Source organism: Alosa pseudoharengus, unplaced genomic scaffold (genome assembly GCF_046254945.1).
Source record: "Alosa pseudoharengus isolate Yale_2024_CS ecotype anadromous, Long Island Sound unplaced genomic scaffold, YU_APseudo_1.1 YU_APseudo_1.1_scf_14, whole genome shotgun sequence".
Classification (NCBI taxonomy): domain Eukaryota; kingdom Metazoa; phylum Chordata; class Actinopteri; order Clupeiformes; family Clupeidae; genus Alosa; species Alosa pseudoharengus.
The window spans coordinates 7,847,242-7,863,948 of NW_027468609.1; the positions used below are offsets into that span (position 1 = coordinate 7,847,242).

Below are 16,707 nucleotides of genomic sequence, written 5' to 3' on the forward strand. Positions count from 1 at the left end.
CAAAGCCAGACATAGTTACAAATGCCCAGCTTGAAAACAGCACAGGCGGCTGAGAACATATATTCCTGCAGCATAAAGCCAGACAGCAACGCAAAACCTTTATCGAACACACTCCCAACAAATCCACTGCAGCTTCATTACTGACACTCGTTCAAAGACATGAAAACAAGACAAAGTAACCACATATCTGTAAGATCTTCAAACTGTGTTTGGACTCTGTGTTTCAACCTTGGAAGCATTTGATAATGTGGTAACAGAATTATACAGAGTCAGCTAAATACTTAAGGGATCCAGCAGAACCAGCTACCTGATACATATTGTAATAACCAGCCAATCAACTGTAAAACCACCAGACTCCCCGAAATTACAAAGTCTGAAGAAATGAGTCAGATGAACACTCTTGGGGGAAATCATGTCCGACAGCATGAAACATGAAACTCAAACCGTCTTATCTAATGTTCTTACATAATCCCCATGTTATAGGCTGCAGTGATGTACTGTATTCCATGTAGTGAGTCCACACTTAAGTAGATTGTAATATTGCAAGGGGATCATTCCAGGTGTTGTGATGGGGTAAAATATGCAGAAATATGTGTATGGCATGTCTAAACAGGAGTACCTCAAAGTCCCATTTTCAGGGCATTGCTTTTGTCACTCGACACTTCCTAACATGGACAGTAATTACAATTAACATTTTTCCAACAACTGCTGCTGTGTTGATGACACCCATTGGATTCCCTCTTGAGGTTCTCTGGAATTTTGTCAGTCTTCCCAGAGAGCCTGCACATGATGTACTTTTTCCTGGTCATTACGGAGACAGTGTTGGAACTAGCTTGATTATGTCATTTATCAAAGTGTATCCAAGATGTATTGTATTGTTTGATGATACACCCTTAGTTACAATAATATGGTGACTACCAAAAGCTGGATTTCAGGCAGTTTCATTTGGATTACCCTCATTATTACATTACGATCGATGATTACGATTCTGTTTCAGTTGATGAACATGATGTGAATAAATATGTGTGAGTATGTGTGTTTATGCCTTTATGTATTTTTGCCCACATAGGAGTCAGCACGAAGCAGCTAACAGGCCAGATGGTGGAGCTTACCAAAGTAATAAATGAGCTGAAAGACATCCTTATTCAACAGGTAATGGTGTCCTCAATGACCCCTTAATGCACAGACACTTCTCAGTGGAAAGTTTCCTCACACTCTTTCTTAAAATTCATCTCACATGTTCACCTCTCTCACTGAGCAAACACTCATTATGCACACTGTCGTCATCAACACCGCTGAGACAACCTTTTAATGAGTGTTTCTTGGATGCAGGTCAAGGAGACATCCTTTTTAAGAAACACAATCTCCGAGTGTCAAGCCTGTGGTGAGTGATATCAGAGGTTATCCTGTGTGTGTGTGTGTGTGTGTGTGTGTGTGTGTGTGTGTGTGTGTGTGTGTGTGTGTAATCCTGCATGAAGCCCCTCTCTCTCAGGATGAGGAGAAAGCTGATTGGTTGTTGCCATGACTGCAGGAGTAAAAAAGAAGCAATCTGATTGGCTCTTGGCAGGCTTGGGTGGCACTGACTTTGACAAGCAGCGGTGTGCCCCGGGAGTATGTTTCCGTGACAACACGTGTGTGGAGACAGACAGCGGGGTGGAGTGCGGGCCGTGTCCGGACGGATACACGGGCGACGGTTTCAGCTGTGACGATGTGGATGAGGTATGCACGTGTCCCAGAAGCATATGATTACCTACTCCCTCTGTGTCCGTGCCAATGATTATGTTTGACTTGGCATTGCCACTTTTTTTATCCCGCACAGTAAAACAGTGGTAATGACATTTGTGTTGTCTGTGTGTGTGCGCTCTCTCTCTCTCTTCTCTCTCTCTCTCTCTGTGTGTGTGTGATTATGTGTGATGTGTGTGTGTGTGTGTGTGTGTTTGTCTGTGTGTAGTGCCAGTTTAACCCCTGCTACCCTGGAGTGAAGTGTGTGAACATGGCCCCAGGTTACCGCTGTGAGGTCTGTCCTCTGGGTTTTACTGGCCAATCAGTGGAGGGAGTGGGTGCGGTTTTCGCACAGACTCATAAGCAGGTCAGCTTTCATTTTCTCTCATCTGTGTGTGGTTTGTGTTTGTGTGTGTCTTTGTATGCATACTTGGATGTTGTGTGTGAGTATGAGCGTTGGTGTGTGTGTGTGTGTGTGTGTGTGTGTGTGTGTGTGTGTTTGTGTGTGTGTGTGTGTGTCTGTGTGTGTGTGTGTTTGTGTGTGTGTGTGTGTATGTGTGTGTGTGTGTATGTGTCTGAGAGAGAGAGAGAGAGAAAGAGAGATTTAAATTATGATACGTTGTGTGTCTGTCTATGTGCCTAAATACTGTAGGTACTTGTGTCTCTTAGGTCTGCGACGATGTGGATGAGTGCAAAGGCCCAGATAACGGAGGCTGTGCAGCGAACTCACAGTGCGTCAACACTATGGTACACGCCAGCACTCTCTCCTCCTCTCTCTGCCTGTCCTGTCTATAGGGACTCTGTGGTAATCGTTTGCAGTCTGTCATGCCTTGACAGACTTTAATCTTTTTAAAATGTCTTAACAAAACATCAGCGTCATGAAACAGAATGCAATAACATGCTATAAGATTCTTTTGAAGTATGAATATGTATACCATATGTATGTGTGTGTGTGTGTGTGTGTGTGTGTGTGTGTGTGTGTGTTTCTGTGTGTGTGTTTTTGTGTGTGTGTGTGTGTGTGTGTGTATGTGTGTAGGGATCATACCAGTGTGGAGGATGTAAGCCGGGCTTTGTGGGGGATCAGAAGAAGGGCTGTCGGCCGGAGCGAAGCTGTGGTAACCGCCTGCAGAACCCCTGCCATGAGCACGCTTTCTGTGCGGAGGAAAGAGATGGAACCATCACCTGCACGGTACCAACAACACCTACACCAACATCTACCCATCGCCCATATCACCTCTTTATACTAAGTTTAGTGAAATACCATATCCATAACCATATCACTGAGCTGTATTTTCATTTAATTACATTTTACATTTACAGTACATTTCATATAGATACTTTTATTATGGATTAGCAACGTACTGTAACATTGACAGAAATTAAGATATATTACAGTTGAGGATATATTCACTGATATTTTGATCTATTCAGTATGTGTTTAACATTGTTTGCCATACAGACTGTTCTCTCAGAAAGGCTTATGGTTCTGTCTGTCTGTCTCCGTGTTAGTGTGGTATTGGCTGGGCAGGCAATGGCTACCTGTGTGGAAAGGACACTGACATTGATGGCTATCCAGATGAGAAGCTACGCTGTAAAGACGCAAACTGTAAAAAGGTAATTTCTCACAACCAAAAGGTGAAATGCGTGTGTGTGTGTGTGTGTGTGTGTGTGTTAAATCTAGCCTGGTTGAGCCATTCATAACACTGACCTCATGACACCACTAGATGGTACTACGTGCTCAGTAAGGCGGTGGCATTGGTGTGTGCTTGTGTGCTTTACAGGACAACTGCATGTACGTTCCGAACTCTGGTCAAGAGGACGCAGACATGGATGGCCTTGGAGACACCTGTGATGAAGATGCTGACGGAGATGGGATACTAAATGAGCAGGTAAACACATACACACACACACACACACACACACACACACACACACACACACAGAAACATGCACATACATTCAAGAATTGTTTATCTGTGTACCCCATTATTCCACTTTCAAGAACAGGACATTTTGCGTGGTGGATTTTTGGTTAAAATGTATTTATTTGCTCCTGAATCTTCAAATTGGGCAAGTCATATAGCACTACAATGCTGGAATATACAACCAGCTGCTTGTACTGGACTGGTAGATAATATTCATGCCATTTATAATGCTTAATTTAATGTCAGGTTTTGATAATGACTGTTAGTTTGACAGGGAAAATGTAATGCATTTGCATGCAAAGGATTGTTTGAAGGGTGAGTCTATACATGCTCTTTGTCATCCATACTTAGGATAACTGCTGGTTGAGGCCAAATGTGAACCAGTTGAACAGTGATAGGGACAGCCATGGCGATGCCTGTGATAACTGTCTACACGTGGAGAACCCTGACCAACGAGACACGGACTCAGACGGCCTGGGAGACGCATGTGACGATGACATGGATGGAGATGGTGAGTGTGTGTGTGTGTGTGTGTGTGTGTTCAGCTATGTCACACACAAGTAGGGAAACTCAGGTCAGAGGGTGAGAAATGACTCCCCTCCCACCCACAAGATGCTTAATGTGAACCTGCACATTCACTGTCTTCATGGCTAAGTTGAAGCATCTCTGGTTCAGGGCTGAAGAACTTTCTGGATAACTGCCAGCGGGTAAAGAACGTGGATCAGCGTGACAAAGATGCTGACGGAGTGGGAGATGCGTGCGACAGCTGTCCTGATATACCCAACCCCAACCAGGTACACACAAACAAAGAGAAAAACACACCAGGGTATCAGGGAATACGACGCAGATACCATGTGTTGTATGCCTTGACTTGGTACAACTGTGTTGGTAAAATGCATATTTTCGCCCTGTCAGATTCAATTCTGTCTTTCTTTTCTGTTTATAGTCAGACATTGACAATGATCTTGTTGGTGATTCATGTGACACAAATCAAGACAGGTAAGGGACTTCATGGCTTCAGATTAATAGGTTAATGTAATACAACCCCAAAACAGAAAAAGTTGGGACATTGTGTAAAATGTGAATAAAAACAGAATGTAATAATCTGCACATCTCTTAAACTCATATTTAGTTGCAAAAAGGACACAGACAATATATCAAATGTTGAAAATGAGAAATTTGACTATTTCATGGAAAATATATGTTAATTTTGAATTTGATGCCAGCAACATGTTTCAAAAAAAGTTGGGACGGGGGTAACAAAATGCCGGAAAAGGTGTGTAATGATAAAGAAAACAAAAGGAAGAATGTTTCACAACTAATTAGGGTAACTATGGCAACACGATTGGGTATGAAAAAAAGCATCCAAAAGAGGCAGGGTCTCTTAGAAGTAAAGATGTAGGGGTATTTATCACTCTGTGTAAACCTGTGTGCACAAATGATGAAACAATGTCATTTTAATGCTTCTTAACATGAAATTGTGACGTATTTAGAGAGTTCATCATCTACAGGACATAATATTATTCAGAGAATCCAGAGAAATCTTTGCAAACAAGGGAAATAGCTGAAAAACAAATTGGATGGCCGTGGTCTTTTAGACCTCAGATGGCACTGCATCAACACCAGACCTGTTTCCAGACCTGTCATTGTATTAGCTCAAGACAATCTCTAATAACCATTGTCTATGTTCCCAGTTTGATACTTAATTCCAAAACTACAGCCAAAATTGTAACAGCTAAAATTGTATAGAGACATGATACAGAAAATACCACCCTCTTATCTGGGCCTGAGTTTGTTTAAAATGGACTGAGGTAACGTGGAAAAAGGTCCAGTGGTTAGACCAATCAAAGTTTGCCTTTCGTTTTGGAAATCATGGACTCATCTGGGCTAAAGAGGAGAGGGCCTATCCATGTATCCAATCTATCCAACTTGTTTTAGTGCTCAGTTCGAAACCCAACATCTATGACGGTGTGGAGGAGCATTAGTGCCAATCAATTCTGAATGATGTATACAGGTTTTGACCAACATATACTGCCGTCTAGGCAATGTCTTTTCCAGAGACGACCTTGAATATTTCAGGAAAATAATGCCAAAATGAATTCTGCACACTTAAATAGTATTTCTCCATAGAGGAAGAGTCCAGGTGCTAAGATGGCATGTCTGCAAGAATACCCCATACTGTTAAGCAACTGAAATCCTATATCGAGAAGTAATGGGACAACATTTCATACTCAAAACTGTAGCAAATGGGTCTTCTCAGTTCCTAAACATTTACAAAATTGTGTTAAATGAAGAGGTGAAGCAGCACGGTGGTAAACATGCTCCCGTCCCAACGTTTTTTGGAACATGTTGCTGGCATCAAATTCAATATGAACATATACTTATATATATTCCATGAAATAGTCCAAATTTTCATTTTCAACATTTGATATGTTGTCTATGTCCTTTTTGCTGCTAAATATGGGTTTACAAGACATCTATATTATGAAATTCTGTTTTTATTTACATTTTACACAACGTACCAACTTTTTCTGTTTTGGATTGCATGCTTGGATTAGTTTCATCCATGAAAATGTTTTCTTGGCCGTAGATATTAGCATCATCAAAATATTTGAACAGTTGCGTCAACTGTTATTGCAATGCATTCTTCTTTCTCCATGCATAAACACTAGATTAAGTTCATATCAGTGAAGGGAGCCCCTTGTTTACATATCTGTCATCTGGTATTTGATTTAGTGCATTAATGGCCTGTGTGTGTGTGTTGTGCAGTGATGGAGATGGTCACCAAGACAACAATGACAACTGTCCATTAGTGATGAACAGCTCTCAGCTGGACACAGACAAAGATGGCCTTGGAGATGAGTGTGACGATGATGACGACAATGATAATATTCCTGACATCCTGTCACCTGGTCCAGACAACTGCAGGCTGGTGCCAAATCCAGACCAGACGGATGACAACAGTCAGTCACACACATATGCACACACAGACGCACACACACACACACACACACACACACACACACACACACACACACACACACACACACACACACACACACACATATATGCACACACAGACGCACACACAGACGCACACACACACACACACACACACTCACACACACACACTCACACACACACACACACACACACACACACACACACACACACACACACACACAAACACACACACACACACACACACATACATATGGGCATTACACATGAGTGGGACACATGCACATACAGTATGCATGCACACACACATACACATACACATTAGTCCTTATGTTGAGACCTTAAATAAAAAATACTTAAATTCCACATCTTTGTCGCTCCGGTGAACTCTCTCTCTTCTACACATACACATACATTAGATTATAAGCTGTGGTTTGACTAAAACTGGATTGCAGAGAGACAGACAACTGTAAGGAGGAAAAAACACTTGAACATGAACCACTTGTGTGGCTTTCACTGACTCTACTTTTGCTACAGAAAAACCCAGAGCAGTGAGAGGTCTTAGTCCAGTTATATAATATGGCTATTCTGGTCAAATAATAGATACCTCCCACTGGGTGGAACTCCTTAGCCTTCATGTGTAGGTGTCTGCTCCTTATCCTTACACTGCATTATATATGCTATTATATACTGTATGCTGCTGTGCATTCAGCCAGTGATACTCCATACATTGAATGATAAAGAACAAACTGTTGTGGTTTAAATTGTTCCTCTATTTTCCACATTCCACTGACTGATCCCTCCATGTTGTTTTGGTTTGTGTCCAGATGATGGCGTGGGCGATGTCTGTGAGTCTGATTTTGACCAGGATAAAGTGATTGACAGGATTGACAATTGCCCGGAGAATGCCGAGATCACACTGACAGACTTCAGAGCCTATCAGACTGTAGTTCTGGACCCAGAGGGAGACGCCCAGATTGATCCCAACTGGGTGGTTCTCAATCAGGTCAGATCAAATGCTCCTAGTAAATATACACATCATAAATTTGCAGGCACATACACCGTTGAGATTAGATTGTTAGATTACAGGATTGTTTACATTTTCAGCCAAACAAACTAACTAATGGTATGCTTCACTGGGCAAAGGGTCAGCCATTACTTGATTTCATTCCATGCAAAACCTCAAAGATGCAGCCCACGGTTTTGCATTATATTGTTGACATTTGCTGTTGAGCTTAACAGCCAACAAAATGATAGCCTTCCCTGCTATGGTTTTGATTCAGTTGATTGGTTGGGATTTTTTTATGGCTCAGCATGAGCCACAGTGTTTATTTCTAATTTACAAACACCAGCATATTTTTATAACGCAAACACTAAACAGACAGCTAGAGGACTGTGTCGAGCAACTTGGTGAAAAGCATTGCGAAATGCACCATAAAAACCAGTTCCCTACAACTTCTTCATTACATGTCTTAGGGAACACATGAGGTTGCTGGCATGCATGGCTCTCTGTGTAATGAATTGAGGTTGTTATGCTTGTGTGCTTTCTGTAGGGTATGGAGATCGTGCAGACCATGAACAGTGACCCTGGCCTGGCCGTGGGTAAGTAGTGCTCATGTAACTTTTTACACGTGATGCGTATGAGACAACAGGCCTGTTTTGAAGGACTGAAATGCCTTACACACTCGTGAGTTTCACAACATACAATCCATTATAACTGAATAGCTTAACATAATGACATACATGTGCATAATACATGTGAAATGAATTTAATAAGCAAATAAATTACATTTGCTGTCATTCTCTGGTGATTTCCATCAGTACTAAGCCTTGGAATTCTACAGTTAATGTTATAGCGTTTCTTAGAAGCAAACTATTATAGTATAGTAACTATTATAATATAATATCACATGTATTACACCCTTATAGATGTATAATGATAACCTGACAATAGCCAGATGAATTTCGCTCCGCCTAGCTCCACTCATCCATCTGGAACCGATCCATTGAAGTGTTGCTTCAGAAGGCTGGGCCTAATCAAAAAATGCTTGCATATGATTGAATAAGCCACTTGTCTGTCATCTATTGACGTGCTACTTCAACCACTCACATCGAAGCCAACCCGTGACGCTGATAACAGTCTCACAGTCGCTTCTACGCTATGTCACATCTATGAAACTCCCGCCCTGCGTCCTGATTGGCTGAACCATAAAGTCGGTTGCAGAAATCACTCTCAATGGAAGAGGTCCCAGATGGATGTGAGTGAAGCTAGGCGGAGCTAAGCGGAACGACATTCATCTGGCTATTGTCAGGTTAGTATAATGAAGCCACTAAACAAATCACAGTTAAGGTCGTCATCCATCCATCTGCCCTCTGTTCGCTGGCTGGTTGGTGGCTCTCGGTAGATTTTCTACACAAGACATCCTAAGAGAGCTCATCTGTGCCAGTCTCACTTCTGAAGCTAAACGAAATTGAGCGGAAGTACATAAACGGCGGAAGCCAGGCTAATATTACCATGGTTCCATGTGATCATGTAAAGAACAGGGAAGGGGGGGCATGATGAGGCCTATTGGGCAGGGATAGACAGTGGCATGGGGTGAGTAAAGGAGCAAAAACTGACTTAAAGCAATACCAAAGAACTTTTCCTCTATCGCACGCAGTATTTGTTTATTCAGCACCGGCTTTGCAAATAACAATGTCCACAGACAAGATAGAATATGTTGCATGATTTTATGAAAGTACGACATCAGATGCAAGTCAAATTTGTAGTTTCTTATGTCTCATTCCATCGAACTACAGATCCGCTACCCGATCTGGCAAACTTACATAGTGTGGTTATAGCCGATAGAGGGCCGCGAATCGAATGCAGAAGTGCCGTTCACCCTGTTACGAGTTGATGAACCACTGAAACGATTTTGGAAACATTATTTTAAGGTACAAAAAACTCGTTGGTGTTGCTTTAACTAGTCTAAAATAGCTTAGTCTGGGGTGCAATTGTTTTGGTTTAAATATTGTTTACATGATCACATGAAATGGAAAATGATATGGCCTTGTAAAGAATGTATTCTAGCTAGCAATAGTTTGTAGTAGCAGAGAGAGAAGGCAGTGTGTAATTTCTCAGAAATAATGACCAATCTGTGCATCTGCTTTTTTCAATTGGTATTTTATAATTCTAGGGTATTCTACAACTTTCACATACAGTAAGCAATGGCTCAAGAGAGAACTACTGTGTCAGTGTTTTGTCAGTGTTTTCCTAGCAATTCCTTGCATCACATTATCTCCAGTCAATAATATTGTTGTGGTTTGGTTTAGGTTACACTGCATTCAGTGGCGTGGATTTCGAAGGAACATTCCATGTCAACACAGTGACTGATGACGACTATGCTGGCTTCATCTTCGGGTACCAGGACTCCTCCAGCTTCTACGTGGTGATGTGGAAACAGACTGAGCAGACGTACTGGCAGGCCACACCCTTCAGAGCAGTCGCTGAACCTGGAATCCAGCTGAAGGTCATAATTCAATCTCATTTCCACTGAAAGATTACCATTAATCCCACTGCATTTCTTCCTTATTGACAACTTTTTACTTTTTTCTCATTCTCTACTACTCTGGACCATGAGCCCTCTAAACGTTGCTTTCACTCTTAATTCCAGGATTTTTGGTGTTCAGGAAAATGATTAGCCTGAACACCTGGTAATGGTGTGGCAGTTAAGCACAAAAATGTATCACTTTGTGATAAAACCATCAACATTTGGTAGAAAAACTCACAAAGGTGGCCATTATTAAAAATGTGCCCCGCCACATTCTGGATCCCATCAGGAGGGTGTTCCTATAGTCGAGCCGCAAGATAACCATGGCCTGTATCATGAGTTGGGTAGCATATTGAGTCAGGTATTGCCTGATTTTTCTTATGTTGTGAAGTGCAAAGTGACATGACTGGGCGGGCAACCTATGCAATGTGATCAGAGAAGGTTAGTTGGTCACTGATCATGGTCACCACTTTGGTAGGGGCTGGAGATAAGGAGTCAATTTTGATGTTAATGTTATGGTGTATAGCTGGTTTGGCTGGGAGGACCAGCAGGGGTCCAGTTTAGTCTAAGCAAGTTAAGGTTGAAGATGGAAGTAAGTATAGCAAAGGCATATTTGGTACCATTGGAACTGTAATTTTAGATTTTAAAACTAGATTAAGAATATCAGGTGCTTCCAACTCCAAAGCTTTCAATGAACCACATTATAATCAATAGGCCGAAATCATGTTTTTCCCCCCTAAAATATCTGTGCCTGAGGTTCCCAATTCAAGTCCAGTGCAGAACTGAACAATAAATCATATGCTATGTAGCTTTAAGTTGCTGTAAGTGACAAACTTGATGCGCTAATACATTTACATTTATTCATTTAGCAGACGCTTCTATCCTAAGCGACTTACAGGGAGGCTACACTGGCCGCGTAACTGAAGCATTCTGTTAGTGTATAGTGTAAAAATAGTTTTAGATGACTAATTTTTTCGAACGTATGCACCGCTGTTGAAACCAGTTTCATTGATTACAGTGGAAGCTAATGAAAAATGAAATATGGGCCCAGGGGCCAAATCTGAGGTAACCTGACTCTCGCCAGATGAATTTCGTTCTGCCTAGCTCCACTCACATCCATCTGGGATCGCTTCCATTGGGAGTGATTTCGGCATCAGATTTTATTGTAGAGCCAATCAGGACGCAGGGCGGGAGTTTCATAGATGTGACGTAGCGGAGAAGCGACTGTGAGACGGTTTTGCGGCTCGCATCGAGGAAGCAAGCGTCATCAGCGTCACGGATTGGCTTCGATGTGAGTGGTTGAAGTAGCACGTCAATAAAGATGACGGACAAGTGGCTTATCCAATCATATGCAAAGATTTTTAATAAGGCCCAGCCTTCTGAAACACCTCTCCAATGGAGCGATTCCAGATGGATGAGTGGAGCTAGGTGGAACAAAATTAATCTGGCGAGAGTCAGGTTAAATCTGAGGTGCCTACGATTCTAAATCGGATCAGACACCCTTTGTGAGTTTCTCTACCAAATTTGATGCTTTTATCATGATCAATTGTTATGAAAATGTGAGCTTAACTATACACTATAATGTCTTAGCAGAACACCTGAACGGAATGAAATCGATTTTTGTCTCCTCACTCCTTAATTCCTCTCGTAGGCAGTGAAGTCTAAGTCGGGCCCTGGAGAGCACCTGAGGAACTCTCTGTGGCACACAGGAGACACCAACGACCAGGTCCGTCTTCTTTGGAAAGACCCACGCAACGTCGGCTGGAAGGACAAGATCTCCTACCGCTGGTATCTCCAGCACAGACCACAAGTGGGCTACATCCGGTGAGTCACAGTATAGTAGAGTTTAGTAGTTCTATACTAGTCTATACAGTATAGTAGTGTAGTATTGTATATATTGTATATTGTATTATTTTGATTCTATGTTAACGTTAACTGTGTGTGTGTGTGTGTGTGTGTGTATGTGTGTGTGTGCGTGTGCGTGGTGTGTGCGTGTGTGTGTTTGTGTGTGTGTGTGTGTGTGGTGTGCCAGTGTGCGTTTCTATGAGGGCACTGAGCTGGTGGCAGACTCAGGTGTCATGATTGACACCACCATGCGAGGAGGCCGTCTGGGCGTCTTCTGCTTCTCACAGGAGAACATCATCTGGTCCAACCTCAGATACCGCTGCAATGGTAAACACAAACAGAACACACACACGCAAATGCACACACACCACATGAATATCATATTCCATCCATTCCAAACCGCAGGGGGGGGTTACAGACAGTTGTGGAAAAAATTAAGAGACCACTACACATATTTTTGATGTCATCCCACGGTTGACATTTAAACGAGTTGATGGTCATATTCAAAATTAAGAGACCACTGCAAATTTGAATATGACTGTCAACCCATTCGAATGTCACTCAGCGACCGCATGATGACATCAGAAAAATGTACAGTTGTCTCAATGTTTTCCAGAGCTGTATCTAAAGTCATCAGTTACAGCAGTGAGGATTTCTTGGAGATAAAGTAAATAGATAAACAAATAGAATTATCCCTATTGTAACACTAATTGTACAGATACATTTGGCAGGTGTTGTGTATGCATGAGTGTCTATCATATTCCATCTTCTATCCACAGCACAGACATTGTCTGGAGTTGCCGTGGATATGAGTCATTCTCCAGTGTTGACATTACTCTGTGCTACATGCTAACCGCATTACCGATACATTTTCAACCCACCCCCTTGCTGTTATGTTACATAATTTTTCAGAATCTTATCCCTGATGTTGCTACTCTTTTGTTTGTATAAGACTTGAATAGTAGCTGTTTTCTTATGGAGACTGTGCATGGAAGCACATCACCTAGAAAAAAACCTTTGTTCAGCACCTATAGTGATAATATAGTTAGCTCTACCACCTAGTTAGCAACACCTGTTCAGTTAGTAGTTAGTTCGAGTTAACTGCCACAAACTGCAAAGATAACTGGTATGGTTAACAAAGCAAGGCCAATCGCCTTGTCTATCACTACCGTAGGGGGAAATACATCCAAGAGGAGGATGGAGCTTATCAATATACATCCAGACCAAATGTCATGAATCACCTGACAGTCTCTTTCTTTGTTGTTCTTTCCCTGTTCTCTCTAACTCTCTCATCTGCAGACACCATCCCAGATGACTTCCAAGCATTCAGCGCTCAGCACATGCCCCTCTAAGATCCAGGAGTGTATCTGGGTCCAGTCTGTGTCTGTCTCTATGTGTGTGTGTGTGTGTGTGTGTGTGTGTGTGTGTGTGTATGTGTATGTTTGTGTGTGTACGTGTGTGTAGAAAAAGAGGGAGAGAGAGAGAAAGAGAGTGAGAGAGAGAGAGTGTGTGTGTGTGAAATGCAAATGTGTGTATTTTATACTTTTTCTAAGAACAGACTTAATTTAGGAAGCACCAGACAGATATTTCCCCAAACATTTAGATCTAAAACGCAGGATTAGGTTCACTATATAAATAATTCATGTAATGTATTAGACTCTGAAGTAACCACATAATAAAACCTGTAGATCATTTACAATGATGTGGACTGTGGTTTGTTTTCTCTCTATTAACACACACAGTACAGTTGCTGAATTGTGGCAGACAGTGTGCTATATCCACAGTCTCATGTCCTGTTATGAGCATGAATGTGGAGTGCACATTTCTTGATAATCCATTATCTCATCCCTCTAACTGAGCTCTCAACCTGAAGCACTGACGCCCCCTAGAGGCCATGACAGCCAATCCAACCCTGGCCTGCAGCACATTTCACAGAGCTGTATCTTAAAGAAGCACTATGCAACAATTTTAGCAAAAATGACCTCCATTATGCAGGTTGAGTCGTTCTGATGGTTCTACAACACTTTCTGGGTCATTTGGGGGGTGCTTCGTCTCTCCCTATCACCTCTCCGCGGAAAAAACAAATATGCATGTTTCTGGACCCAGTCCGGGTAAATCCGGATGTGACTCAGCGGAAGTATCCAATCACGCCTCAAAAATTGTTTTGAAAATGCTTTACGGCAGAAACACCCCCAAACAATGGACCGGCTAGATATAAACAGCCAGTTGCAAGGCAATTGTTGCATTCATCATGCATCAATCGACAAATAAGAGACCCAAGAAGCGACTGTTGGAGGAACAGAAGAAGAAGAAAAGGGAGTTTGACAAAAAAAGAGACCAGACACGAGCGAACATAGGGCGAGCTTTTGAGGAATGCCGTCAAGTGAGAGACTCTGAAGACTACAAAACGGACGCTGACTTGGCTTTGTTGCTGTTGAAAATTGTAAGTAGCCTACCCTTGGGTGAACTTCGTCTTTGTAATGTCGTTTGATAGTCTCTGGAACAATGTGTTTGCACGACCGTTTTATTGTGAGCCCTGTATGATGTTTAGCTTGATTTCTTGATGGCTAGCTCGCTAGCTAGTGGGGGTTTAGCGTAGCAGTCACGTGCTACCAAACATGTTTGTTTGCTTTCAGGTTCTCGTTGTGTATTGATATATCTTTATATATTTATATATCGGCCTTCGAATGTCACCTGAATTGTCGCCTATTCCGAAGCTGCAGGGGGAGCTGTGTAGTGAAAAAGGCGAGCCCAAATCCAGCGAAAACCCAGAAACAGCGAAGGAATAACCAGACCTGCATAGTGCTTCTTTAAAATTCTTTGTATTTCCTCCTATTAGCATAACCGGCTATTATGTTGTGTTGTTGTATTAATGTTTCAATTTGTATTTGCTTATTGAATAACTGAACATATGACACTGAATTACTGAACTTGCCGATACTGTACACTGCTGAAGTAACTCATTCGTGCATGTACAGTGCATATGGAAAGTATTCACAGCGCTTCAATTTTTCCACACTTCATTATGTTACAGCCTTATTGCAAAATGGAAAGTTTTTTTTAAGAAATAAAGAACAAAAATATAACATGTGCATAAGTATTCACATTCGCCTTTGCTCAATACTTTTTTTTGTGGCACCTTTGGCAGCAATTACAGGCTCAAGACTTTTGGAATATGAAGCCACAAGCTTGGCACACCCTTCTTTGGCCAGTTTCGCCCATTCCTCTTTACAGAGCCTCTCGAGCTCCATCAGGTTGGATGGGGAGTGTCGGTCCACAGCTATTTTCAGATCCCTCCAGAGATGTTCAATGGGATTCAAGTCTGGGCTCTGGCTGGGCCACTCAAGGACATTCACAGAGTTGTCCTGAAGCCACTCCTTCAATATCTTGGCTGTGTGCTTAGGGTCGTCCTGTTGAAAGATAAACGGTCGCCCCAGTCTGAGCTCAAGAGCTTTCTTCCAGGATGTCTCTGTACATTGCTGCATTCATCTTTCCCTCAATCCTGACTATAGTCTCCCAGTTCCTGCCACTGAAAAACATCCCCACAGCATGATGCTGCCACCACCATGCTTCACTGTAGGGATGGTATTGGCCAGATGATGAGCAGTGCCTGGTGTCCTCCAAACATAACACTTGGCATTGATGGCAAAGAGTTCGATCTTTGTCTCATCAGACCAGAGAATTTTGTTTCTCATGGTCTGAGTTTTTCAGGTGCCTTTTGGCAAACTCCAGGCAGACTGCCATGTGCCTTTTACTAAGGTGTGGCTTCTGTCATGGCCACCCTACCATACAGGCCTGATTGTTGGAGTGCTGCAGCGATGGTCATCCTTCTGAAAGGTTCGAGGAACCGTGGAGCTCTGTCAGAGGGACCATCAGGTTATTGGTCACCTCCAGAGGTGGACATGCCGGGTTCAGAAAGTAAAAGTCCTGCCAAATTTTTGATCCAACCATTTAATAAACCAGCTCATCCTAATTAACAGCCAGGTAGATCAGATAATTAGTGATATCACCTGTGTTAAGTGCACAGGTAGAAAGAATCCAGAAACTGATCCAGAAACTGCAGCACCTCAATGTCCCCTCCCGCCTGATCCATCTCCTCCACAACTTCCTCACCAACAGACAACAGTCCGTCCGGGTAAGCACAACAACCACACCTGCACTGACCTCCAACACAGGAGCCCCGCAGGGTTGTGTACTAATCCCCTTCCTATACACCCTCTACACAAACGACTGTACCAGCCCCTCATCCAACACCATACTCCTTAAGTACGCCGATGACAGCGCAATCCTTGGCCTCCTCACAGACAATCATTCAACCCAAGAATATCTCAACATGGTCTCTCACTTCACTCAGTGGTGTGGAAATAGCTATCTCAAACTCAACATCAGCAAAACAAAAGAAATGGCCTTTGGATCCACACAAACCCACCACCCCATCATCATTTCCAATGAAACAGTGGAGACAGCAGACCATTTCAAATATCTTGGACTCACAATTGACAATAACCTCACCTTTGAACATCACACAACAGACATACAGAAAAAAGGAAACCAAAGACTGTTGGCAGTGCGCAAACTAAAAGGACTTCATGTTGCCCCTCATACTCCTACTACTGTATACCAGCATTGTCCAACCCATCCTTTTATACTGTTCCACCTGCTTCTTCAACATCCTTACTGTAAAAAACCGTAACAAACTCACCCAACTAACCAATACTGCCACC

General features: G+C 42.4%; 1 protein-coding gene across 2 annotated transcripts in view; it reads left to right on the forward strand.

Annotated features, from left to right (window-relative positions):
* thbs4b (thrombospondin 4b) overlaps nt 1–13,682 on the forward strand; it is an 18,137-nt gene extending 4,455 nt beyond the window's left edge. For both annotated transcript variants that reach the window (XM_076283694.1, XM_076283695.1), the window contains exons 5-22: nt 1,070–1,152; nt 1,333–1,384; nt 1,568–1,719; nt 1,952–2,089; nt 2,392–2,469; nt 2,759–2,911; nt 3,232–3,336; nt 3,504–3,611; nt 3,999–4,158; nt 4,323–4,441; nt 4,594–4,646; nt 6,417–6,610; nt 7,436–7,614; nt 8,162–8,210; nt 9,921–10,117; nt 11,790–11,962; nt 12,171–12,310; nt 13,283–13,682. In XM_076283694.1, coding sequence (XP_076139809.1) covers nt 1,070–1,152; nt 1,333–1,384; nt 1,568–1,719; nt 1,952–2,089; nt 2,392–2,469; nt 2,759–2,911; nt 3,232–3,336; nt 3,504–3,611; nt 3,999–4,158; nt 4,323–4,441; nt 4,594–4,646; nt 6,417–6,610; nt 7,436–7,614; nt 8,162–8,210; nt 9,921–10,117; nt 11,790–11,962; nt 12,171–12,310; nt 13,283–13,335 — 2,186 coding nt within the window. In that variant the 3' untranslated portion in view covers nt 13,336–13,682. The remainder of the gene's footprint in view (nt 1–1,069; nt 1,153–1,332; nt 1,385–1,567; nt 1,720–1,951; nt 2,090–2,391; nt 2,470–2,758; nt 2,912–3,231; nt 3,337–3,503; nt 3,612–3,998; nt 4,159–4,322; nt 4,442–4,593; nt 4,647–6,416; nt 6,611–7,435; nt 7,615–8,161; nt 8,211–9,920; nt 10,118–11,789; nt 11,963–12,170; nt 12,311–13,282) is intronic.
* The last annotated feature ends 3,025 nt before the right edge of the window (nt 13,683–16,707 follow it).